General features: G+C 37.9%; 2 protein-coding genes across 10 annotated transcripts in view; one reads left to right on the top strand and one right to left on the bottom strand.

Moving 5' to 3' along the window:
- The window catches only part of LOC6052660 (mucin-5AC), a 211,263-nt gene that overhangs the window by 146,851 nt on the left and 41,140 nt on the right, over positions 1 to 23,272 (top strand). For all 7 annotated transcript variants that reach the window (XM_038259096.1, XM_038259097.1, XM_038259098.1 and 4 more), the window contains one exon: positions 21,568 to 21,669. In XM_038259096.1, the coding sequence (XP_038115024.1) occupies positions 21,568 to 21,669 (102 nt within the window). The remainder of the gene's footprint in view (positions 1 to 21,567; positions 21,670 to 23,272) is intronic.
- On the bottom strand, positions 13,530 to 18,294 carry LOC6053032. 3 transcript variants are annotated; one of them, XM_038259094.1, is made up of 2 exons: positions 18,133 to 18,294; positions 13,530 to 17,070 (listed from the first exon to the last, which is right to left on the bottom strand). In XM_038259094.1, the coding sequence occupies exon 2, from the start codon at positions 17,006 to 17,008 to the stop codon at positions 13,646 to 13,648; it is 3,363 nt and encodes a 1,120-aa protein (XP_038115022.1). In that variant the 5' UTR covers positions 17,009 to 17,070; positions 18,133 to 18,294; the 3' UTR covers positions 13,530 to 13,645. The 3 variants fall into 3 exon arrangements, with proteins under 3 accessions (XP_038115022.1, XP_038115021.1, XP_038115023.1); XM_038259093.1 differs by having other exon boundaries at positions 18,143 to 18,294; XM_038259095.1 differs by lacking the exon at positions 18,133 to 18,294 and adding an exon at positions 17,929 to 18,103.

The following is a 23,272-nucleotide window of genomic DNA, read 5'->3' as shown; positions in this document are numbered from 1 at the left end:
TCAGCTAACTTATTATGATAATGTTTTACAGCTTTGGTCGCTTGGATAAACTTGTAGGAAATCATTGATTTTTTTTAGATATCCAGCAAAATCTATTGGAAATCAAGGTTTACATAAAGTTTAACTTTCAATCAGTTTTTATTCAAAAGCTACAAATACACTGGGAAAGCAAATCTTCCCAATCCGTCGCCTGTCCCAAATCCGAATCACGGTCCCAAGCTTAACTCCGACATGGATATGACATTTCATCAATTCTTCACGACATCTTGGCAATCACACACATCTACCAGAGTCCATCAAGGGGATTAAAATCCTCTTTGTTGTCGAGTTTTCTGTTCTCAGCAGTTATTGGATGTATGAAAGGGTAGCGTACCCAATTTTGGACCGCTCAAACAATAAGATCTCAGCATTGAACTCAAATCGAGACAGTTTCCATAAATAAAGCATCTGGAAGAAAAACTTCATTCCAACCCAAGCAACCGTTGACCCCGGGGGCGCTCCAATCGAACCGTCGAACGAGATTCAGATGTTTTCCCAAACGCCTGCTACGACGTCATTCGACTTTTTGGATTTTGGTGGGTCGCCAGGTTCTTTTTGTCAGACGACGACATTCGTCGTGTTGACATTGAACCAATACAAATCATGGCGAGGAAAACTCAATGCAAAGAAAATCGGTGAAAAACGAAGGGGTGGTTGTTTTAAAGAACTTTCGATACGTGGTTCGTGTTACTTCTTGACAAATTTGAGCCACATTAAAGCTTGTTAAATATTCATAACTTCCAAATGGATCGAAAAATGAGCTCTTGTGTCAAAAGGGGAAACTTTTAACTTATCCATATTTCCCGGTAATAAAATATGCAAAGCCTACTACCAAAAAGCAGTTACATGACCTCACCTGAGGTTCAATTCGGTGGAAAAAGGGATTTAACCATTTCACATTAGCTGCGGCTGATCGTGATTTTTGTTCAAATGGAAAATTGGAATCCTACAAGTGGAATCACATGAATTATTCAAAACGCATTAGTGCGTTTACTTTTGAAGGCTGTTTCCCATGTTTATTTGTTAAATTGGTCCATTTGGTATTACTAACTGAACAATTTCTTTTCAAATTATGCCTTGTTAAGAGAATATTGGTGCAGTTTTAATAAAGAAGCACGCCATTACAATAAATAACACCGCATTCAAACGTTTTTCCAACAATTGTAACTGCCACATTCCCCACTAAAATATGTAATATATTAATCCAAGCCGCACACCACCAACAAGTCGGCACCAACATCAAACGACTCCCCATAAAAACGCAATAAGAAAAACGCATTTTGTTCAGGACTGAGAGGAGGCAAAAATTTAATTAAAACGAACGATACGATGATTTTCCTTTGGGCAAGCTTTTCTCCCCTTTTCTTGCTTAATTTTTTTCCTCCTGGCCGGAAGGTGTGACCATAGAGCAGCAGACGAAAATCTCTTTTTAATTTTATTATTTGAAAATTTATCTGTCAACTTGAGCACGATCGGAAACTCACCACTGAAAATTTGAATTCAACACGGCTGATACACTTTTGTGTGGTGCACTCGTTCACAACTAGATGGCTCTAGTGAGGAGTGATCGATTGTTTTTTGATTGGAAAAAGTTTAATGTTTAACGTCTTTTTGTCTGTGCGGTCGAGCTAGCAGTGTCGAGGAAACTCAATTGTTAATTTTGAGCGCGCGAAAGTGAAAGAAAAAATAGACAAACTATATAACTCTATAACCGGCCAGCTGGCACAATGTTTGGCTACGTGTGGCAGTTTCCTTTTTTTTTTAATTTGTGTATTTTACTACCTTTTCCGAGAACCGAAATTTTGAGTGGGGCAAATCGACCATAAACAGAAAATTTAAAGATTTTTTTTTTTAATTTTGTTTAATTCCGTGCTAAAGTGAATAACGCAAAATTATTCAATTATCATAAAAAAACACCAAATATCAAAAAATATAGAATTGTACACCGGAAGTTTCAACTGCGTCATCACGTCTCATTATGCTTTTTTTTCTCTGTATGTGTGCACACGTGTGCGTTACTACAACCCGTAAATTCACTTCCAAAAGTGCCATAAAAAGCAACAACGACGGTAGCTGACGTTTCTTTCCTTCGCAATAAAGCCATAACAAAAAAAGGCCCCCACACCCTGCAAGGTGGATCGATGGCTCGTTAGGGACCAGTCCGGTGACAGTAGTGCCATGGGTTCTCTGCTTCTTCCTGCCCGGGCAGGTGGGAATAACAGATGTAATACTATTTCAATAACAAATTCGCAATTATTCCAAAACCTGTTATTGAATTTTCTTATGAAATCGATCCTTGAATAATTGTTTGATAGCAAGTTATGTTATAATAACAAAGTTTGTTATTGATTGTAATTTTTGAATAAAATTTAATGCCAATTCATGTTATTTTTGATCATGTTTTGTTATTCGTTTGTTATGATTTTGTTGTTATTGTCAGTTATTTTCAGCACGATTTCTCTGTTATTATTGGGTTTTTCAAAAACATGTTGAGTTTTTGTTTAAACGGGGTTTGATCTTCTCGTGTTATTATGAGTTATTAAATTGTACCAAAACGTGTTATTCTTGAGTTGTTTCCACCTGCTCGGGTTGGGAGAGTAAAAAAAAATGTCGGAACAGTCTGACGCGACGACGACGAACGAAAAGTGCAAACATTATATGGATGGTAAGTAAAGTGCTCCCCATAATGCAGTTTAAAAGTGGCAAAACGAGGTTAGTTAGGGTGCCAGGGTAGTAAAAAATGAGCTTTGAACGATGCTAAATGTGGGAATTTTTGAGCAAGAATGAAGCCGGCAGCCGGCTGAAGAGGATCGTTAGCCTTTTTGACTGTCTCGTTTTTTTGTGTTGCTCTAAATTATAGCACTAATGTTACTGCTGACTTGACTGCTGATTGGATTGCTCCTCAGGAATCTGCTCGGAAAAAGTGTGTGTGTGTGTGTGTGCACTGTTGAAAGTGCAATTATTGCTCACGCTTCAAGTGATGCAATCATCATCAGCAGCCAGCATTACGAACCCGTTAATGGGGAAATGTAATAAATTTTATGCATTTTCATACACGTTTCGGTGAATGATGTATGCGTTTTTTTTATTCAGAGCACTCGAAATGTTATCTTAATATTTATACTGAAGGGCATTTTTTTTTGCAACTGAAATCAAGTAATAAAAAGCTTAGTAAGAAGTGAGCAGCAAAATTCCTCTGAAAAGAATAAAATATTACTCAATCCTTATCCTGCCAAGGACGTGCTGTTCCCTAAGTTAATTTTTGTTATTGATTTCTAAATTTAAGACTTTTTTAAAAGTTTGGATAAATCATCTTTTTTCAAGTTACAGTTCAACCACATTTGAATCGAACGTTCTGTTTGGCTTGAAACATTTTGCCATTTTTAAGAAATGTTTCCTTGCGTTTAACATGTTAATAAAAAAAACTTTTTGTTTCGATTTCCCGAATATTTGATTATCCGAAGTGAAAGTTTTTCAAGGCCTTCGGATAATCGAGTCTGGACTGTAAAGGCCTCGTAGCGCGGTGGTTAGCGGCTTCGGCTGCCGATCCCTAAGTTGCTATGGGGCGCGGGTACGATTCCTGCCTTATCCTTCTGGAGCTTTTCGTTCAATGTTTGTCCCTTTTAATATTAGTATTAAGTCTACAAAGACGGTGTGATTGTCTTTTAAACGAACATTAATTGCAAATGAATTATTTTTTTTTTTTCAAGATTATATTTAGAATTCAAATAATTACATTGATTTTATTTTTTGTCCTTCAGCTCTGATCGAGGTCGAGGTCACTTATTTTAAATAACAAAAATAATCACCATAAAATGTTTTCTGAAAAGTTTAGAAACTAACAATGATGGCTCAACTACTTTATTTCTTGATATTTTTATTTAATAAAATATGGTTTTGGGATCACAGATCGGGAAAAAACTGTTGAGAAAAAAAAACATTTGCATACATTTATTTATACATATTTTGCAAATTTTCCGCTGTTACATAACTGTAATAATGTATAAAATTGGGCATAAATTTTAAAATTTAGGAATTTTTCGGTCACCTCCTCCACCCGGACCAACACCAAGACAACAAAAATCAAATACAATTTGTACTGACTCCTGATTTAAAAGATTGCTTGTTTTTTTTTTTGCAAAAAAAAGAGATTATAGATTTTCTTGCCTTTTCTGAACACTTTCTATTCAGCATTAAGGCCGTTGCAAATATTTCCCAAACTTTATGTCGGGCAAAGCAAAACCTTTTTTTAAGAACTTGAAAATTTTAATGGAAATAGAAGTTTAATCAACAGAAAACATCTAAAATGTCTTATTCTTTTTTGATAAGCATATTTAGCATGTTTGGGTTCGTTTTAAAAATATTTGAAATTTTATGAAATTATTATAGCCTGTATTTTTTAATTCTTTTTTCTTTTTGCCCCCTTTGAAATAAATTAACTTCAAAATTAAGTACGCCAAAATTTCCCTTGACCAATGGAGCACCAATTGAATCCGGATGGACGATTTGCAATTTAGCAGAAATTTCCTAAATTTTGTGGTAGTCCAAAGAATACAATATGATATTAGGATTTTTTTCTGATTTTGCAGGCGTTTCACTCATTTCAAGAAAATTTTAAGTTTTATCGCTTTTTATTTGGAAAATGAATCAGTATTACAACCAAAACTCTACGATTAACGCAAAATTAACAAACTTATTCTTGATTTTCAACCAATAAAATTAAAATAAATTGAATTAAAAACTAGAGGTGGGCAAAATCGCTCTTTATTAGGAGCCGCTCATTTTCGCTCGCTCATTAAAGGAGCGTCTCTTTTGAACGGCTCTTTCGCTCTTTTCAAAATTTTGATGAAAAGGCTGTTTCTAAGATTGGTGTGATTTTTAAAGTTTTTTTATTCGAATTTTATGAATTATTTAAAGAAAAAAAACTTAATTTGAGAAGATTGAAAATTATGGGTCTTAGAGGACCCTATGTCAAGATTTCTTTTTCAACCTTAATTTTCGAATAATTTGATGGCACTCAAATTTCGCTCTTTTTAGGTTCGGCTCTTTGAGCGGCTTGCTCTTTTTTTGCCCACCTATATTTAAAACTATCATGATTTTTTCAGCACGAGTCGTACATTAATCCAACGAGCCTCTGCCGAATGTTGAAGTAGTAGTTTATGCAACAAGTTGCGAAAACAATCAAGTTTTGCAACGAGTTGCTTGCAACATTTTTAGCAATTCCGAAAAACGCTTTTGAAGGAAATTTTATGTCAAAAATTCATGTGTTAAGTAAATTCATCGTTCAAAACAAAACAATATTGAAAAATGTTACTTTTTGATACAAGTGTTGAAAAGTTCAACTTTTCAGTACCCATTTCAGTAGAACTCTTCAGCACTGGTATTAAAAGGTATTGATTTTCAAATATGTTATTTCTAATTGTTAAAAGTAGGCCGTTTCGTTTCTCCAGAAGGACAGGAAAAGTTGACAGTTTCACAGTGGGATTGCAAAAAGGTGAGTTTTGCAACTCATACAACATTTTGTTGCCATTCCAAAAAACACTTTTGAAAAGTTATTTTTTTGTTAGGAGTCCATGCGTTTGATCAACTCAAAAACCAAAACATTGTCAACAAATATTAGAAAAGTTGATTTTTTCAGCACTCAAATCAGTCCTTTAACGAGTTTTTCAGCACTGTTATTTTTCGTGATGATAAGTAGGCCATTTCGTCACTATATAATGACAGGGAAAGTTGCAGTTACAGTAATTCACATCCAATAAACTGTCAGGTTTCAATTCAAGCAGATTCAAAACTGGGTGATGAACAGAGAGAATGCGTAACGTGATTTTCGAATGATCCCACTTTGTTTACATCTACAAAGTAGGAGGCTGTTCAAGCAAAAGTATGACTTTTTTCTCACTGGTAAATGAGCTGTTTTATAATCAGTGGTATGGGTTTTATTTTGTCTAGTTTTTTTTTACATTTTTTGCTGCACACTACGAAAAAAAGTGTAATTTTCGGTTAAATTAGATGCACATAACTGGAGCATCAAATTAGACGCAATATTGTGTCTAATAAGACGTAAAGTTACACGACCCAAACAATCTCCGATATCGTGGAAAATTACATTAAACGTAATTTTGGTGGGACTTTTTCGAATAGGAATCTCATTTTTCTTATTGGACGACAGTAAAAGTGTTTCTGTATTCTGAAGTTGAAATGTTTTTATTGCACAATATTCATCACAATTAATTACACAACTTTCACTCGTTTTTTGTTGTTTTTACCACAAAGGTTTTTCACTGGAGTAGCGCCATAAACACTCTGCCTAGGATTATTTCCACTAACAACCTTCCGGCATACCATTTGTACCGTGTTGGCCACTCGCTCAAGGAAGCATCAAGGTGGCACAGATGGAACCGAACCGAGGATTGAACCGACGACATGGAGCCCTGCACTTGCACACTATGTTTCGGTTTATTCAGGAGCATTTTGCAGCTTAAAACGTGTTTTTCCTCGCGTTCCATGATGTCCGTCCGCAACCTGAAAAGACCAAAAAATATATGCTATCGGTTTCAGCTATATCAATTAAAGAAAGTTTAAACTCACCTCTATCAGAGAATTGACTGGTTTTCTCTAAAACGGTAGCAGGTTCCGTCCAGTAAACGAAAAAAATATCGGAATCTGGATGAAAAATGCTATTCTCTGTGACGTCGAAGCTGGCTGACGGTTTGACGTTTGACAATTCTGACAATCGTGTAGCTGCTGCATGAGTGAAATTGGGTTTCATTTGATGTAAAATTACATCAATTGTGATGCTCCAGTTATGTGCATCAAATTTAGCGTAAAATCAGGTTATTCGAGATGCAATTTTAGGTTACGCACGATGTAAATGAAAACCAGTGAGAATTTTATCGATTTACTTCAAAATAAACCTAAATTTACATCGAAAATACGATTACATGTTTTTATCATCGGTTTAATCAAGAATTACGTCTAATGTAATATTAATTTTTTTTAGTGTGTGTGTTTTGCAAGTTTCGAGCGGTTAGAAGGGGTTTTTCTTTTTTACGGGTGATGAAAAACTGCGGAGAGAGTTTCATCCAGCGGTGTCGCAGATAAATTCCCTGGCTGATTTTGGAATCCTGCAGCTCTTCCCAGTCCAGCGAAACAAACATCGCTAATTCTAGCGAAGCTGATCCAACAAACTGAGAAAATTTTCACTAAACCAGTAGGTGTTCATACGGAATCAAACAATAAAGACAGCTTCTGGATGGATACAACCGCATCGACTCCATCTTCTATTCATAATTATAAAAAATGACGATCTCGTCTTCAACTTTCTTAAGACTTATTGACATCCACTCCATGTTCTCAAAAGCCACACATTTTTCATTATTGCAAAAAAAAAAAAAAACAATTTTTAATGATTGATGACAATACATTCTACTTTTGGCGAACAGTAAATTGGTTCCACTTTGACAGTTCAAAATTGAGGCCGTTTTACGAACCACTATTCAGCACCCAGATTCAAAACATCCAAACACGACAGAAAAGGGATGTAAACTTTCCTCTTAATCTTGCTTAGATTTTCCCCGTGAGCCGCAAGTCGAACATTTTCACGGCTCATTTATCACACCCTGACAGTAGTTGCAACCCCCTGCTGTTGCTGCCATTACGGTTCTGCATGCCCAAGGGGGTTGAAAAAAATCGGGAAAAAATCTGTGAACTGAGCGAAAGGTGAAAAGCACCTGCTTTTATTGCAAACAAATCAACCGCCTGCTTTGGTTTGATGTTGTTGGTTCGACCGGCCAAAGCAACACTCAAAACGAAAATAATTGCATTTTTTTTTTGTTTGGGAAGTTTTTGGTTTTGATTTTTTTTTCAAATCCAGAGTTTTTTTTTGAAAAGGTCCAATAAACCTAATTTTCAATTTTTGCTTTTTGAGTGTTTTTGAATACCCCTGACTCAAGGCGGTTCTAAAAACACCCAAATAGCGAAAATTAAAAATTTGGTTTATATGACCTTTTCAAAAAAACTCCAGAAATTTGGTTTTTGATGGGTACGGAAATTAATTTCAAAAGAAATGTCTGAACTCTGATTTTGAGTGCAACGTCTCAACTGCGATTTGCCATCGATCGGTTGCCCAGCTTTCACCACAGGCCTGGTGGTTTTGGCCATAAAACTCCAACCGTTTTCATGATGTTTCATCTTTGTGTATGTAAGACTTTTCGCAAAAAGTAAATAAAAAAGCTCCTTCCGGCGCGTGGTTGGGGTTAAGACAAGCAAAAAAGAGCAAGAGAGCAAGATAAATATTTGCGCATTTGTTTACATTCAGCGAGAAGAAGACAGAAGGCAGTGATTTTGTCGTGCAAAATATTCTGCACAATTTCAGCCGATTTCGATGTTTATTTGTTTTCCCACTCAGAGATCGCAGACTCGTGCCGGTGCAAATCGATCGGCCCTGATACACCCCTTCCGCACCACGTGGGATTTAGAGGGGATGGAGCACGGGGTGAAATAATGTTCTTTGGAAGAATTCTCTGCATTTTGATTTTTTTTCTTATTGACAATTTAAAAAAAAAATAAATGTGTGACCTAAAAAATTTTTTCTGTTTTTTTTTTCATATCTTAAAAATTTTATTGTGGATTCGTTCGTATTTTGGAATTGGTAATTTTTAAAGTAAAATTACAAAGAATTTGGCCAAATCAAAATTAAAACATTCGATGAATATCAATTGAGTCATATAACAAATCGATAAAAACTATATCTTAAAGATATGATACCAATTCACAATTTTCCCAAAGACTTACCCCATTCTTCTCAAAATGATGACTGACTTTCATTCTGTCCAACACTCTGACACTCGGGATGGATGTGCACTTTTCATTTGGAATTCCCTCCTCGGCTGATGTGCTGTTGTTCGTCGTCGGCGTCGTGAAAAGCTTCCACGTGAATAGAATTGAAGCAGCAACAACAGCCGCAGCAAGGGTCGGAAAAACTCTTGCATTACGACTTGATCGTGCTATCTTGTCACATTTCGCTTTTTGACATTTCTAGAAAAACGCGTTTTTATATTTGAACTTGAATGAACCAAACTTAAAACTCGCAATGTTGACAATGATAAACATGTTTTGATTGTCTGACAGTTCTGTGCATTGTTTTGAAATTCGGTTGAATTTGTTACCATTTGGTAAAATTCCCCTTGTCAACTTGACGCAAGTGCAGGCTGAGGCAACATTGCACGATCTAATCGGAACAACTTTCGGCGTTCTTTACTCAATTTGACTCAAAATGCACATGTGGCAATAAAGCTCGACCAAGACAATTTGCATGCTGCAAGAGTGTCTGAACAGACGTTTCCGGCCTTTTCTTTACGCTGGGAAAATGCAAATACACAAAGGAGGGATGTCACTTAGGTGCGAAAGCATGGTGAACGGTGATGGGATGAATTTAGTTTGAATTAAAAATTTAAATATTTGAACATAACAAACATTTTTACAAAAGCTTTAACAATACTTTAACCTTCATTCCACGTGATGTATTTTGTCCACACCGTGCCACGGTCGGCAACAAAGTTTTTGCTTGCATTTTCCCGCGTTCTAAGCACTTCTCGGCAGCTCGAACGAGGGGAAGAACAACGTGATTCATTTGCTTATTAGGGAAAATGCACGGCGCAAACCCGCACTCGACTCCCTGTCCACACTGCATGGAACACAGCACAACCAGACTCTTAATCATCTGACAGAAGCCTTTTTTTCGCGCTCTGGTCTTTTTTTTTGTATACAACGATGAGGAAAGGTTTTGAAAGAGCTAGGAGACTTTTTCCATTATAAAGATATTGCTTAAAGCAGTGCTGTAATTTTAGTAAAAGAGTGTTAAAGTTGTTAATTTTTAAAATGTGTAAAATATCATTGAATCCGTGAATTTTTTTTCCCTGAAGTTTTATGTTTTTTTTCGATCGGAAGTCCGAAATTTACAAAAACTTTCAAAATTATATATTTGACTAAAAGTACAAAAATAAACGTTAAAATAAATTTTAAATAGTTTACATTGTACAATTTCATTTTTTGTCCCCTGATTTTGGAGCATTTTCGAAGGGGGAGGGGACAACAACTTGAAATAGAGTTTGCAATGGCCTAAATGTTTTCAAAAAGTTTCCTTCAATGAGAAGATTTTTTCAAAAAAAAATAATAGCAATAGTTGGTAAAATACTGCTGTTCCAAATAATTTTTGAAATTAATAACCTCTTCTTAATAATCTCTTCAAAATCGGTCCGAAAAATCAGGGGGAATTTGTTTTAAACTTAAAAATTTGAATGGAAAAAAAGTCTAATGAAATGATTTTCCTGCATTTTCCTGCGTTTGAAATCATGTTTAGCTTATTTGAAATCGATCAACAATATTTTTTTGTGAAATTTCGATGTACAGTACTGCAAAAAGTTTTTTTTCGTAAAAAAAAAATATTTCGAAGTTACAGTCATCCCTCATATTCAGAACAGTTTATAGATCGGCCACTGTTAAAAAAATCATAGCAAATCGATTATGATTCGATTTTACCTTCATGTGAAAGCATTTCTTGTGATCTTTCGATTGTTGTATTGACCGACCGTAAATTTTTACTTTTTATATTAAGTTTTCAATGACGCAATAACATCTCACAATTATGGAACTGGCAATTTTGAGGCAGTATTTAGCTGCTTTGAATAAAAAAGTTTTTTGTATGTTTTTTTTTTCTTGAACTTTTTCCTACTTGTGATTAGCCTGTAGAATATCCAATTGTGTCGAAAGACAAAAATATCAACACATAATTGAAAGGACCTCCAAATCTCTATTAGGATTAATTGAAAAACAAATTGTGAATAGATTATTTACTTAATAAAAATTGAATTGAATTGCAGAAAATAGTCTCGAAATGCGGTTGATTGTTAAAAAAGAACTACTTTGAGTAGTGAAATAGCAAGAGAGTGTCCAAATAAAGGTCTTAAAAATAGAAGGGTCGACAAATTATCACAAAAGTGTTCCGAATTTGTGGGTGTTCCTAATATGTGGGATGACTGACTTTTATATTTTGAAAACTTAAGGTTGCATAACATCTGTTCTATATGAAATCTTTAAGATTTTTCTGAATTTATTTTTATGTTTTTTAGATAAATGAAAAATTAGCAATTATTGAGTTGAAGAAAATCAAATTTTGGCAAAATATTTTGCAATAATTAAAAAAATGGATTGTTTTTTTTTAATATTTGAGGAATGTAAAAAAAAATAAACAGAATACACTCAACCCTCGTTGGTTGGTCACTTTTTCGTTTGACACTTTTTTAGTTTGTACCTCGTTGGTTGGTCAAAGTCAATCTAAAAAGTGACGAACTGCCACTTTTTACACGGCGCTCACGCACACTATCAAAACAAACGTTTGGTAGTGTGTTTGAACTCCGTGTAAAAGGGGTGTCTAACTAAAAAGTGACCCCGTTCGTTTGACAACAGTTGGTGTCAAACCATCAGGGTTTGAGTGTAATATCTTTCTAATACAGTAGTTGTTCGGTAACTGGGCTGAGAACGTAGCCCAGTCACCGAGTGCTGTTCGCTAACTGGGCTGAACGAAAAATAACGAGGGGACTACCGATGCATAATATTTTTTTAATAAAATATAAAAATAAAAGTTACTCAAATTTAATTACAATGATTACTTTTCATATTTCTCTAATTGTGACTTGAAATTACATAAAAGATTGAAAAAAGTTTTTGTTATTTGTTAAACAAGATTTTTGCATCCATGAACCCCTCGGTGATTTCGGTTTGTTTTGGTTTTTTGACGTTTGTCTGCTTTTTAACTGGGCTACGGCCCAGTTATCGAGCGCCCAGTTAAAAAGCAGCCCAGTTAAACAACGCCCAGTTACCGAACAACTACTGTAGTCATATTTAATTGTTGAAATTTAGCTCTACTTTCAAAAAGTTTGTTTTGTTAGTTTGGATAATGACTCATAATTTTATTTAAAAAAAGTAAGATAAATGAATCAGATACCGTCAGTGGTGGTGACATTGGGTCTGGGGGATAAGATTGGGTTAAAGTGATTTTTTACGGATTTTACCATTTCTCAGGTTCTTCTCAATGAAACTAAATTCTGTTAAAAGGGTTGTGTAGGGGACATCTTAAGAAGACTTCGCTGAAAAATTCTAGTTCCTAGAACGAATCCTGTAATTTTGGCAGCTGAGGTACGTTTTTGGCCAAAAATGACCTCACGAAAAATCATTTTTCTAATATTTTTGTTGGAATTGCTCGAAAACTACCCAAATGTTTGAAAATCTCTACTTCAAACATTGTAGCATGTCAATACGATTCCCTCGAACAAGAAACACTGTTGGATGACTTGTTTTTACCATATCGTTGTATTTGAGCATCATTTTAGTTTCATTTGACCCAATGTCACCCCCTCTAAGGGATGAGATTGGGTCAATTTTCAAACTATTGGGATTTAAGCTATAGTATTCATCAAAATCCACCATATTTTGGGAAAATTTTAGTAAACTATCTAAGAACAATTCAACGATAAAAGATTTTCGATGTAATTTAAATTGTTTTTGTTATTAAAAAATTACGAGAGGTGTATCGTTTTTTAACCCATAGTCACCCCACTGACGGTATTTGATTTCGTATAAGGATTTTTATAACTTAAATAGATTAAAAAAGTTATACTAAAAATTAAAAAAATAAGTACTATACACGAATTAATTTAAAAATCGCGATTCTATAGGCTTTCCTAAGTGAGGAAGATAGAAAAGATAGTAAAATATTTGGTTGAAATCAAGAACAGAAATTGAACGAAAATCATTTAATTAGTTAGCATTAGCAACCAATCAAATTGTATTTAATTATGTCAACTTAATCAAACAATTGACGCTCAATTGCCATTTCATTACAGCCTGTTCAAACACTCCCACGCTCGATTTACCTACCACGCAGAGTAGTTATTGTAATGTTCACTTACCTGCCAGCCAGTAAATGCGTCCAAACCAATCAACTCGTAGCAATTTAAACAAACGTACGCCACGCCAAAACAAACATCATTAACCCTTCGCCGATCGCATCCCCGCCGCGCGGAAAAGCACAAACCACGCAAATTGGCCTTCAATTATCCCCCGTCAACGACGTTGACACAGCCAATTTAAAGCCATCATGATTCGGGCGCGCGCGCGCGCTCAAAATCCACTCCCACGCATGATGCCAAATCGATAATTAATTTCACCACGTGTATCAATTATTCATCAATCGCAAATCGACGATGATGGTCACGATGATGATGATGTCGATTAGTGCCTTTTCCCCGGGACATGCCGCGGCGTAAACATTCGCGATTTTCCATTCCAGCGTAAACAGACCGAGACATCCTTTGTTCAAACGACTGCGAGTGGACCTTGGACAAGTTCATTGTCGCTTGGCGGTGTTGAGTCAGTCGGGAGGAGGGACCATGTGATATCCGGCTTCGGACAGACAGAAAGACGCTGGCGAGTTCAAACTAAAACCGTTTCTTCCTCTTGTTCTTCATTTTTAATTAGCCTACATAAATGGTGTATAATTTGTTTTTCTTTTCATTCTTTGCTAAGCAACTAAGGCTAAAAACATGCATCAGATATTGTTTAAAATCTGCTTCAGGTCGTCCGGAAGACAGCGCTTCATGCTGTCCAGATGGCGCAGCAGTTGCTCGCGGGTGTCCTTGGTGTTGAGTTGGACGGGCAGGGCGGCCATTTGGGTGCTGCCGCAGATGGTGAGCTTCTGCTTGAGCCGCAGGATCATGTCGACGATTTCGACCTCGTGCTTGCCCTTGACCCACTCGGCCAGGTTCGACTCGGACAGCGTTTGCATGTGCAGCGCTTGGAGGGTTTGCTGGAGTTCAAAGTGGCGCGTTTCGTACCAGCCTTTGAAGTTGGGCGAGGCGAAGAACCGCTTGTACAGACCTTCCCAGTCGCCCTTGCAGCTGGAGGTCAGCTGGGGGCCGCACTCTTCGAGCGTTGCGAGGAAGTCTTCCTGCTTGAAGGGATTGGGCTGGGGTGCGGATTTGAACGGGGAAATGTCCTTTTGCAGGGGCATCAGCGAGGCCAGGTAGCGCTCCAGGGGGATCATAAAGCTTTGGGTGAGTTCGAGCAGATGCCGCCGGAGCAGGGCGGATTGTACTGACGGTGGACGTTCGGTTTTTATCCCCAGCAGAATCTTCTTGAGGAACGCTTTATCCTTGGAGATGAACGGTTTGTACTGGGTGTAGACTCCGGGGGAAGAGTCCAATAGTTTGTTGGTGATCTGTTTGATCTTGGACAGTTTCGACAGGGTTGCGGCTTCCGAGCCGGAATTGGTCACGTTTACGCCGCCGGAGATGACCGCTTGCTTCTGCTTGAGCAGGGCTTGGCTTTCGGCGCTGTCCTGCAGCCGGATCGTGTGCGGCCAGTGCTGGAGGGTCTTGGCGAAGAACGGGTTCGTTACGCCGAGGATAATTGACGGGTGGCCGTGTTTGTTCTGGGTAAACTCCTTGAACTCGGTGTCGTGGATTGTAAAGTAGGGTCGGCTTTCGGCACAGTAGGACAGCGGACTGATGAGACTCATCAACGACTGAACCATGTGGGCACAGTCGGTCGGGGATGTTCCGGTCACGACGATGGGCTCGCCGGTCAGGACCAGCTCCCAAAGCAGGTGGATGTGGGGCAGGAAGAACTGCAAACTCTTGAAGATGTCGATCTCGTGGATTGAAGCGATGATCTGCGTTTGAGATCCCGGCGGAGCAGCAGATTCCCGGTTGACCTTCTCCGCCGCCGCTAGAGATTTGTAGTTTTGCTTCGGAATCGAAATCTCGTAAATACTCCCAAGCAAGTGGAGCGACAGATTCTCTCCGGCCATCAGCGACGGCCAATGGCAAATGTTATCACAAACCGCTTCCAGCGTGGGTTCTCCACTGGCAAAAAACGACGGCGCGATCAACGCACAAATCTCGTAGAACAAATTGACAAACGGCAGCCGACTCAGCAGCACCAAACTCTTTTGGAAGTAGCCTCGCTTCAGCGTAGCGTCCTTGATCTGCCGGAAGTACACGAAACCCCAAAAGTGACCCGGATCGGCTCGATGCACTGGCAAACAGTGGCAGTTAAAGTCGGCATGCTCGCGTCTCAACCCGGAAGATTCCGACCCCGGTGAAACCCGTAACCGGATGTGGAACTGTGAGTCTCCCATGCAACCGGAGTTGGAGTCCGGGAACGCCAAATAGCAGATGTTCATCTTCTCCTGCTCCGTCAGAGACACATGCTTTGGGTAGATCAACTCCATAGCCTGACCCAGTTCCAGATCGAACGTAACGATGCAAATACAGTGCAACCACTCGCTGAACCGATCCCACGTTCCCGCCAGTTCATCCGACTCTACGGAACTGCTCAATGGAAGCACCGCGATCTGTTCCTTCTCGATCTTCTGCTCTTTAACTTCTTCCTCGCCCTTCTCCGTTTCCAGCAGAATCTTCTTGTGCTCGTACACTATCCGATCGATCTCGAACCGCTCCAGCCGTCCCTTATCCAGCGTTGCCTTCAACTCAATATTTCCCTCCACCACAGCCTGCAGAATCCCGTTCGTATCCGTACTGAACAGCAACCCAACGTCCTCCAACTCCTCCCCAAAGTCCCCCTCGATCTTCAACCTCCCAAGCAGCACATTATCACTAACAATGGCACTTTCCCCCTCGTAAAGCAGCTGCGTCTCGCGGAAGTTCCTCACCCGGTGTTTCACCTTGATCGGAACCGTCGAGTTCCGGCTGATCAAAATCCGGGGCGCCGCGTCCTCCCCGCAGTCCAGCGCGATCGACCTCGGCACCACGTCCAACCACAGTATATCCTGAATCTCCGGAGACTTTTCCCCGCTTAAAATTGCCGCCGCGATCGACGCCCCCACCACCACCGCTTCGTCCGAGTTGATCGAACTGGCCAGCGAGCGACGATCGAAAAACTCACTCAGCATGATCTGGACGCGCGGCATCCGCGAAGACTCGCCGACCAGCATAATCTCGTGGATGGCGAAGCGATCTTTGCGTGCTCGTCGCAGTGCCATCTCCACGTGCAGCATGATCCGCTCGAACAGATCCCGGCAAAGATCCTCAAACAGTTCGCGGGTCAAAACTGAGGAAAGGTCGTGACCCTCATGAAGGCTTTCAATCTCGATCGTGGCACGATTCGTGTAGGAAAGTGTCCGCTTGGCCTGCTCACAAGCCTTCCGCAACTTTCGAATGCCCAGTTTGTTACTTCCAACGTCCACGCCGAACTTCTCATTGAACTCCTTCGCGAAATGCGTCACAAGCCGGTCATCAAAGTCCGTCCCACCTAGCTCGTTATCTCCGGACGTGGCCTTCACTTCAAACACTCCGTTGTACACGGTCAAAATGGACACGTCCAGGTACCCTCCCCCGAGGGAACACACCAGCACCCACTGTTCCCCAACCAACTTCTTGTTAATCCCGTACGAAATGGCCGCCGCCGTCGGTTCGTTCACCAACCGCAGCACACTGATCCCGGCGATCGCGGCCGCATCCAGCATCGCTTGCCGCTGCCCGTCGGTAAACCCAGCCGGAACCGTCACCACCGCCGCCCCAACACGTTGACCCAGCTTCCGTTCGGCCATCGCCTTCAAACTACCCAGCATAACTCCGCAGATCTCCTCCGGATGGCACTGCTTGGTCTCGCCGCGGAACTGAACCCGCATCTTGTTGGCGGAGGGTCCTCCGAGCGTCCGCTTGACCTCGCAAACCGCATTGCCGGGATCGAGGTCGGCCTGCTCGACGGCATCGTCCCCCACGAGGCGGGTCTTGTCGGTGAAGGCGACACACGAGGGAATGCGATGGTTACCGGCGCCGTTGGCAATGATCTCGAACTTGCCGCGCCGGTAGATCCCAACGCTGGAGTAGCTCGTGCCGAGATCGATGCCGATGGCGAGCTGGTTGTTGTTGCCAGCGGAAACATCCATGGCGCGTGTAGTGGACTGTGTGCGGAATTTTATAGGAACATGCTGGTTTTTGTGGGATTTAACTGAAACCGAGCGAGAAACGAAAGTTGAATGTTAGAACAGATATTTTGACGAACAAATTTGTCTTAGGACATTAAACGACATAAAACACTCTCTCGCTGGTTATTCAAGTATCTAAAGTTCTTCGTCATGCTGGTTATCCTTGTATAGCATAAACACTGGATCATTTTTGATTCTTAAAAGTTCTTGAAAACCGAGAAGCATCTCCCGTTTTATACAGTACTCGATTTCAGTGGTTCCTCACAAGCCTGGATCTTTCAGTTGTTTCCTACAGTAATTTTTGACGTCATGTTTTGAACATTTCCTGTACTCTCGTTCAAGAAGCTCGTAGAAAGCTGACTGTGACGAATCATTTATTGCACTACCCTTAGACCGCTTCATTCCCTTTTGCATTTTATGCTTCTCGTACAGATTTGCAGTTCCAAGTACTGAGTTTCCAATCGGTGTCCTTTTTGTGCGTCAGGTTTTAAGTTTGAAAAGCAAACAAATTCAACCAACTGCGCTTCAAGGGCTTTCAAAGGGCAACAACACACGCAACTGTTGGCAAATCACTCCGTTCATGACATCCTCCGAAAGAGATTATGTCAGCTTGTACCAAGTTGCCTAGCAGCAGCGATTATAATTTTACTCCATGGCAAAATTTTCGCCAGCAGCAGCAGTCTGGTTTCATTTGTTTACTTTTCAACGCGTAGCAGTCAACAATTTGACGTCAGAGTTCAGTGTCTGTTTTTTTTTTTTTTTTTTTGCTCGCCCCCTTCCTCTTCACCATTTCTTCCGACAAACGACGACGGCGTATTGATTTCACGATTCAGTTCATTTCACACGGTCACTTGACTCTTTTTTTTCACTTTATAACTTACTTCCTGCCTGTTTGCTTTGTTATAACTAGCAGCAGTAGCTGCACGGTAGTAGGAAGTGTTTTTGTTTGATTACCCCCTCCAAAAATAAGTGCGAATCTTTTCTACTCGGGTTCCCACACAAAAAAAATCACTTTCACTTCGCGACAACTTCAAGTGCCCATTTTGACCCTCAAATACACTAATTTCAGCAAAAATTCAACACACCCGAAGGCACCTTCACTAGCAGCACACGAATCACGCACGAAATCCGGAATTTTCCACCGGGAAAACCAGGAAAATTAACTTTTTCCGTCAGCCCTTGGCAGCGACACGGGCTCCAGCAGGTCGGTCGATTGTGGTGTTTCTTCTGCTGTGGTGCCCCTCACACAAATCAATGACAAACCAATCTGACATGAGTAAAAATTTCAGTTCAGTGTCGGTATTGTAGAGCAGGCTGCATTGCGCAGTCGCGGCGATGATGCGCACTCTGAATGTCGAGAGAGGAACTAGCAATACTTTGAAATAGGCGTAATATTGAATGTTTGGCCCGTTTGAAATGTTAGTCTTGATTTTAAATTTTTGAAAATATTTTTTTTCGAATAGATAGGAAAATTTCAAGAATGTTTCATATTTTGACATTGTAAATCGGATTTACAGTTGCTGAGATATCGACATTAGAAAATGGTGGGTTGTTTGGGTAAGACTTAGAAAACATCAATTTTCCTGTTTTTTAACCTTTGCATGGCAATATCTCAGCAACTATGGGTCGTATCAACAAAGTTCAATAAAGCAAAATATAGAGAACTTTCTCAGCTCTTCAAAAATATTTTTTTCAAAGGTGGGCAAACATGGGCACTTATTTTAAAAAATTAAAAACTGCGACTCTTTTGAAAAAAGTTACCTAAAAAGGGTTATAACTTGAAAACGGTGCACTTTATCAAAAATTCACTTAAGTACTTTTTGATTGCAAATTCGATTTTACATCGAAAAATGAAGTTGAAAAATTTTTGCGACCAATATTTCGATTTTTTGAAAAATTCTGCATTGATTCAAAAAATCATAACTCGGTCAAAGATTTTTTGCCCATTCTGGAAATTTCTGAAAAGTTGGCATTTGATGTCCTCTAAAACGTATAAAAAATAAAAAAAATTAAGAATAGTGTTTTTTTGCTAATCATGTTTTAGTGACAAAAAGTTAAATTAAAAATCACCAAATTCTTTTTACCGTGTATCATTTTTTTTTTCAGTGTAGTCCATATCCATACCTACAACTTTGCCGAAGACACCAAATCGATCAAAAAATTCCTTCAATAGATACAGATTTTTGAATTTTCACATATCATTTTTGTATGAACAGCTGCTAAATTTGTATGGAAAATTATATGGACAAACTAATGATGCAAAATGGCTTCTTTGGGCATACCGAAGGCACCAACAAAATTTTAGCCGGATTAAAAAATGCAAAAATTAAAATTAAAGAAAAAAGACCAATTCCGTAGAGCACTGCTCAGGTGTTTTTTTTTGTAAAAAAAATTAGAAATGGATAATATTGTAATATTTAGTAAAGTCTTACATAAAACAAATACGAAGATAACGAAAAAATAATATAAAAATTGAGTCTAATTTTAACGATTATGACCAGCGTAAAGTAATGATTCTGTTGAATTTTGTCACATTGATTGAATATTGATATTATACTTTGAAAAAATATTTAAAAAATGCAACTTGAGTTTGGCAACGTTTGTTTTGTATTTAAAGTATTTGTCCCTGTGTTTGAAATTTCACATTAACTAAGTGGTAAAATGTAGCATCCTTGGTAACCTAGTAATAACATTTTTCTAATTGAATTTCTAAATATTGTTCTTAATTCTTTGGAAGCTTTATAACAGCTATCATGTTTATGATTTAAAATAAATAAAATTATGAATACAATTTTAAATTAAGTTTTATTTACATTTTTGTCATTTCCAAGTTGATAGAAGTTTCAAAAACTAAGCTTTCGGTTATTTTTTAAGGACTATTTGTTCATGTTTCTAATCTGAATCAAAATATTAAGTGCTTCTAATTTTGAAGCATTTTTTCAGGAATTTGTTGTTTCTATTAAATTTCTGTTTTCAACAAAAATTGTCAACAATTTATTTTTTTAAATTCATTTAGATTTTTTCATTGTTGCTATTGACATTTTATAAAAGTTTTTTGTTTGGTATCATTCTTTAAATAAGAAATGCATATTATTTGAGTTTCTGGAAAAGTCGGGAAGAGGTCGGCAATTTGAAAATGGGATTTGAGTGATCATCCTGATTATTAATACTATTACTTTTTTAAACAAGTGATGAAATGTTTACCCGCACTCAAATGAATAGATTAAATAGATTATCTGAAATGGATCGAAAAATTATTGTTCTATTTTTTTCAATGTTTCATTTCACTGAAGTGCACTTTATGCAATTAAATTTTCAACAGAAAATCAAAAAATTTCAATAACGAAATAATAAAGATTTCTGGAGTTTTTTAAATGGTCCAATAAACCAAATTTCCAGTTTTTGCTTTTTGGGTGTTTTTTAAACCGCCTTCAGTCAGGGGTATTAATAAACACCCAAAATGCAAAAACTGAAAATTTGGTTTATTGGACCTTTTTAAAAAAACTCCAGATTTTAATTTTAGATTTGAGTTAGTTTAATCACTTTTTTTTACTTAAAAGATACTGCTGTTCTTAATAATAAATTTCGCTTCCTGAACCCAACACTGCTCTGGTATTTAAAAGAAACTTTTCCACGTGTGATCCTATCGCCCACGTGGGAGCTCCCACCCACACGCTGCAGTAATGAAAAGTCCTTCTCCGTGTCGCATTAATTAACCGGAATCCGGAAAAGCGTTCACAACTTTTTAACGTGCATGTGGGTGGGTGAAAAGCTTCCAATGCAAAGGTGTGTGAATAAAAGCATTCCAAAATATCCAGGGTCAAGTTTTCCTTTCCGTTCCAATGTTACATTTTATGTTCTTTTTTTTCTCTCTCTCTCTCTACCTACACGCTTAAATGGATTTGCACTGATTTATGGGTGCAGTATTTGGGGGGCGAACACAACCGTTGAGCAATCTCAGCGGACACGATGGACCTTGAGGAATTTTAAGCTTTTCCGCAAAAGGGCAAACCCCTCTGATGCAATCCTCTCAGCATGTCTGTCCACGTGATCCCACGTGGCAAGTGGTTGCGAAAGGGCACACACCAGACTTACGCGGCGGTTATACGATTTTAATTTACTTTTCTGCAAGAGCTTTGCGACCGACGAAACTCGGGATGAAAAAGTGCACCCAGGAGAAATCATGTTCTGGACTTGGTGAGTGTTCGTCCGTCCGTCCACCGACTAATCCCACCGTAACAAGCCATCTCCGTCGCGACGTCCTTGCAAACAAGTGTTCAGCATGTAGATCCACTTGGGTGAGATTAACGTGACACGGAGGGAACATGGGGGTGGGATTTGATGCTATTTTTTAAAAGATAACTTGAAGAGGTACTTAAAAAATTTGGGTTTCTTTTTCAATTATGAAAAATAAGCTTATGGAAATGATGCATAATGTAAGCCATAAGAACACCGCGAGTTCATCGCCAGAGAAAAACAAATTTTTCATCCTAATTCCACTTGGTATGCTTCAATTCCAGATACGGCAGTCCACACCACAGCCGGTCCCAGTCGGTTAAAACGCCGGGCAGTCGAGCATCGGGACGGCCAAATCAGCTATGTCTGCCACAGCAGCGATCCAGGTTAGTACGGTTAGCTTTGAGTGACTATTATTTAAAAAAAAATCTGTAAAATAAATAATGATTCTGAAATCCAAGCAAACAATAACAAAAATTACAAATATGTCAAAAATGTCAAAAATGTCAAAAATGTCGAAAATGATAAAAATAACAAAACTTACAAAGATGACAAAAATATAAAAATTACAACAAAACAAATATTAACAAAATGACCAAAATTATCCAAATGATCAAAATTACCAAAATTACCAAAAAACACCAAAATCACCGAAATCACCAAAATCACCAAAATTACCAAAATCACCAAAATGACAAAAATGACCAAAATGATCAAAATGACCAAAATGACCGAAATAAACGAAATCTTCAAAATGACCAAAATGACCAAAATGATCAAAATGACCAAAATGACCAAAATTAACAAAATAAACCAAAACCACCAAAATCATCAAAATCACCAATATCACCAAAATCATCAAAATTACCAAAATGACCAAAATGATCAAAAACCATCACAATCACCACATTGACCAAAATGACCGTAATGACCGAAATGACCAAAATGACCAAAATTAGCAAAATTACCAAAATTACCAAAATTACCAAAATTACCAAAATTACCAAAATTACCAAAATGACTAAAATGACCAAAATGACCAAAATGACCAAAATGACCAAAATGACCAAAATGACCAAAATTACCAAAATTACCAAAATAACTAAAATTACCTAAGTTACCAAAATTACCAAAATTACCAAAATTACCAAAATTACCAAAATTACCAAAATTACCAGAATTACCAAAATTACCAAAATTACCAAAATTACCAAAATTACCAGAATTACCAAAATTACCAAAATTACCAAAATTACCAAAATGACCAAAATGACTAAAATTACCAAAATGACCAAAATGACTAAAATTACCAAAATGACCAAAATGACCAAAATTACCAAAATGACCAAAATGACTAAAATTACCAAAATCACCAAAATGACCAAAATGACCAAAATTAACAAAATAAACCAAAATCACCAAAATCATAAAAATTACCAAAATCACCAAAATTACCAAAATGACCAAAATGATCAAAAACCATCACAATCACCACATTGACCAAAATGACCGTAATGACCGAAATGACCAAAATGACCAAAATTAGCAAAATTACCAAAATTACCAAAATTACCAAAATTACCAAAATGACTGAAATGACCAAAATGACCAAAATGACAAAAATGACCAAAATGACCAAAATGACCAAAATGACCAAAATTACCAAAATTACCAAAATTACTAAAATTACCTAAGTTACCAAAATTACCAAAATTACCAAAATTACCAAAATTACCAAAATTACCAAAATTACCAAAATTACCAAAATTACCAAAATTACCAAAATTACCAAAATAACCAAAATTACCAAAATTACCAGAATTACCAAAATGCCAAAATTACCAAAATTACCAAAATTACCAGAATTACCAAAATTACCAAAATTACCAAAATTACCAAAATGACTAAAATTACCAAAATGACCAAAATGACCAAAATGACCAAAATGACTAAAATTACCAAAATGACCAAAATGACCAAAATTACCAA

This window comes from Culex quinquefasciatus, chromosome 3 (genome assembly GCF_015732765.1).
Source record: "Culex quinquefasciatus strain JHB chromosome 3, VPISU_Cqui_1.0_pri_paternal, whole genome shotgun sequence".
Classification (NCBI taxonomy): domain Eukaryota; kingdom Metazoa; phylum Arthropoda; class Insecta; order Diptera; family Culicidae; genus Culex; species Culex quinquefasciatus.
Note: the sequence above shows the minus strand (reverse complement) of the source record. Positions and strands in the feature narration are given on the sequence as shown.

Excerpts from the sequence above, each read along its gene's own strand:
- LOC6053032 (XM_038259094.1), bottom strand. The coding sequence starts at position 17,008 with ATGGATGTTTCCGCTGGCAACAACAACCAGCTCGCCATCGGCATCGAT.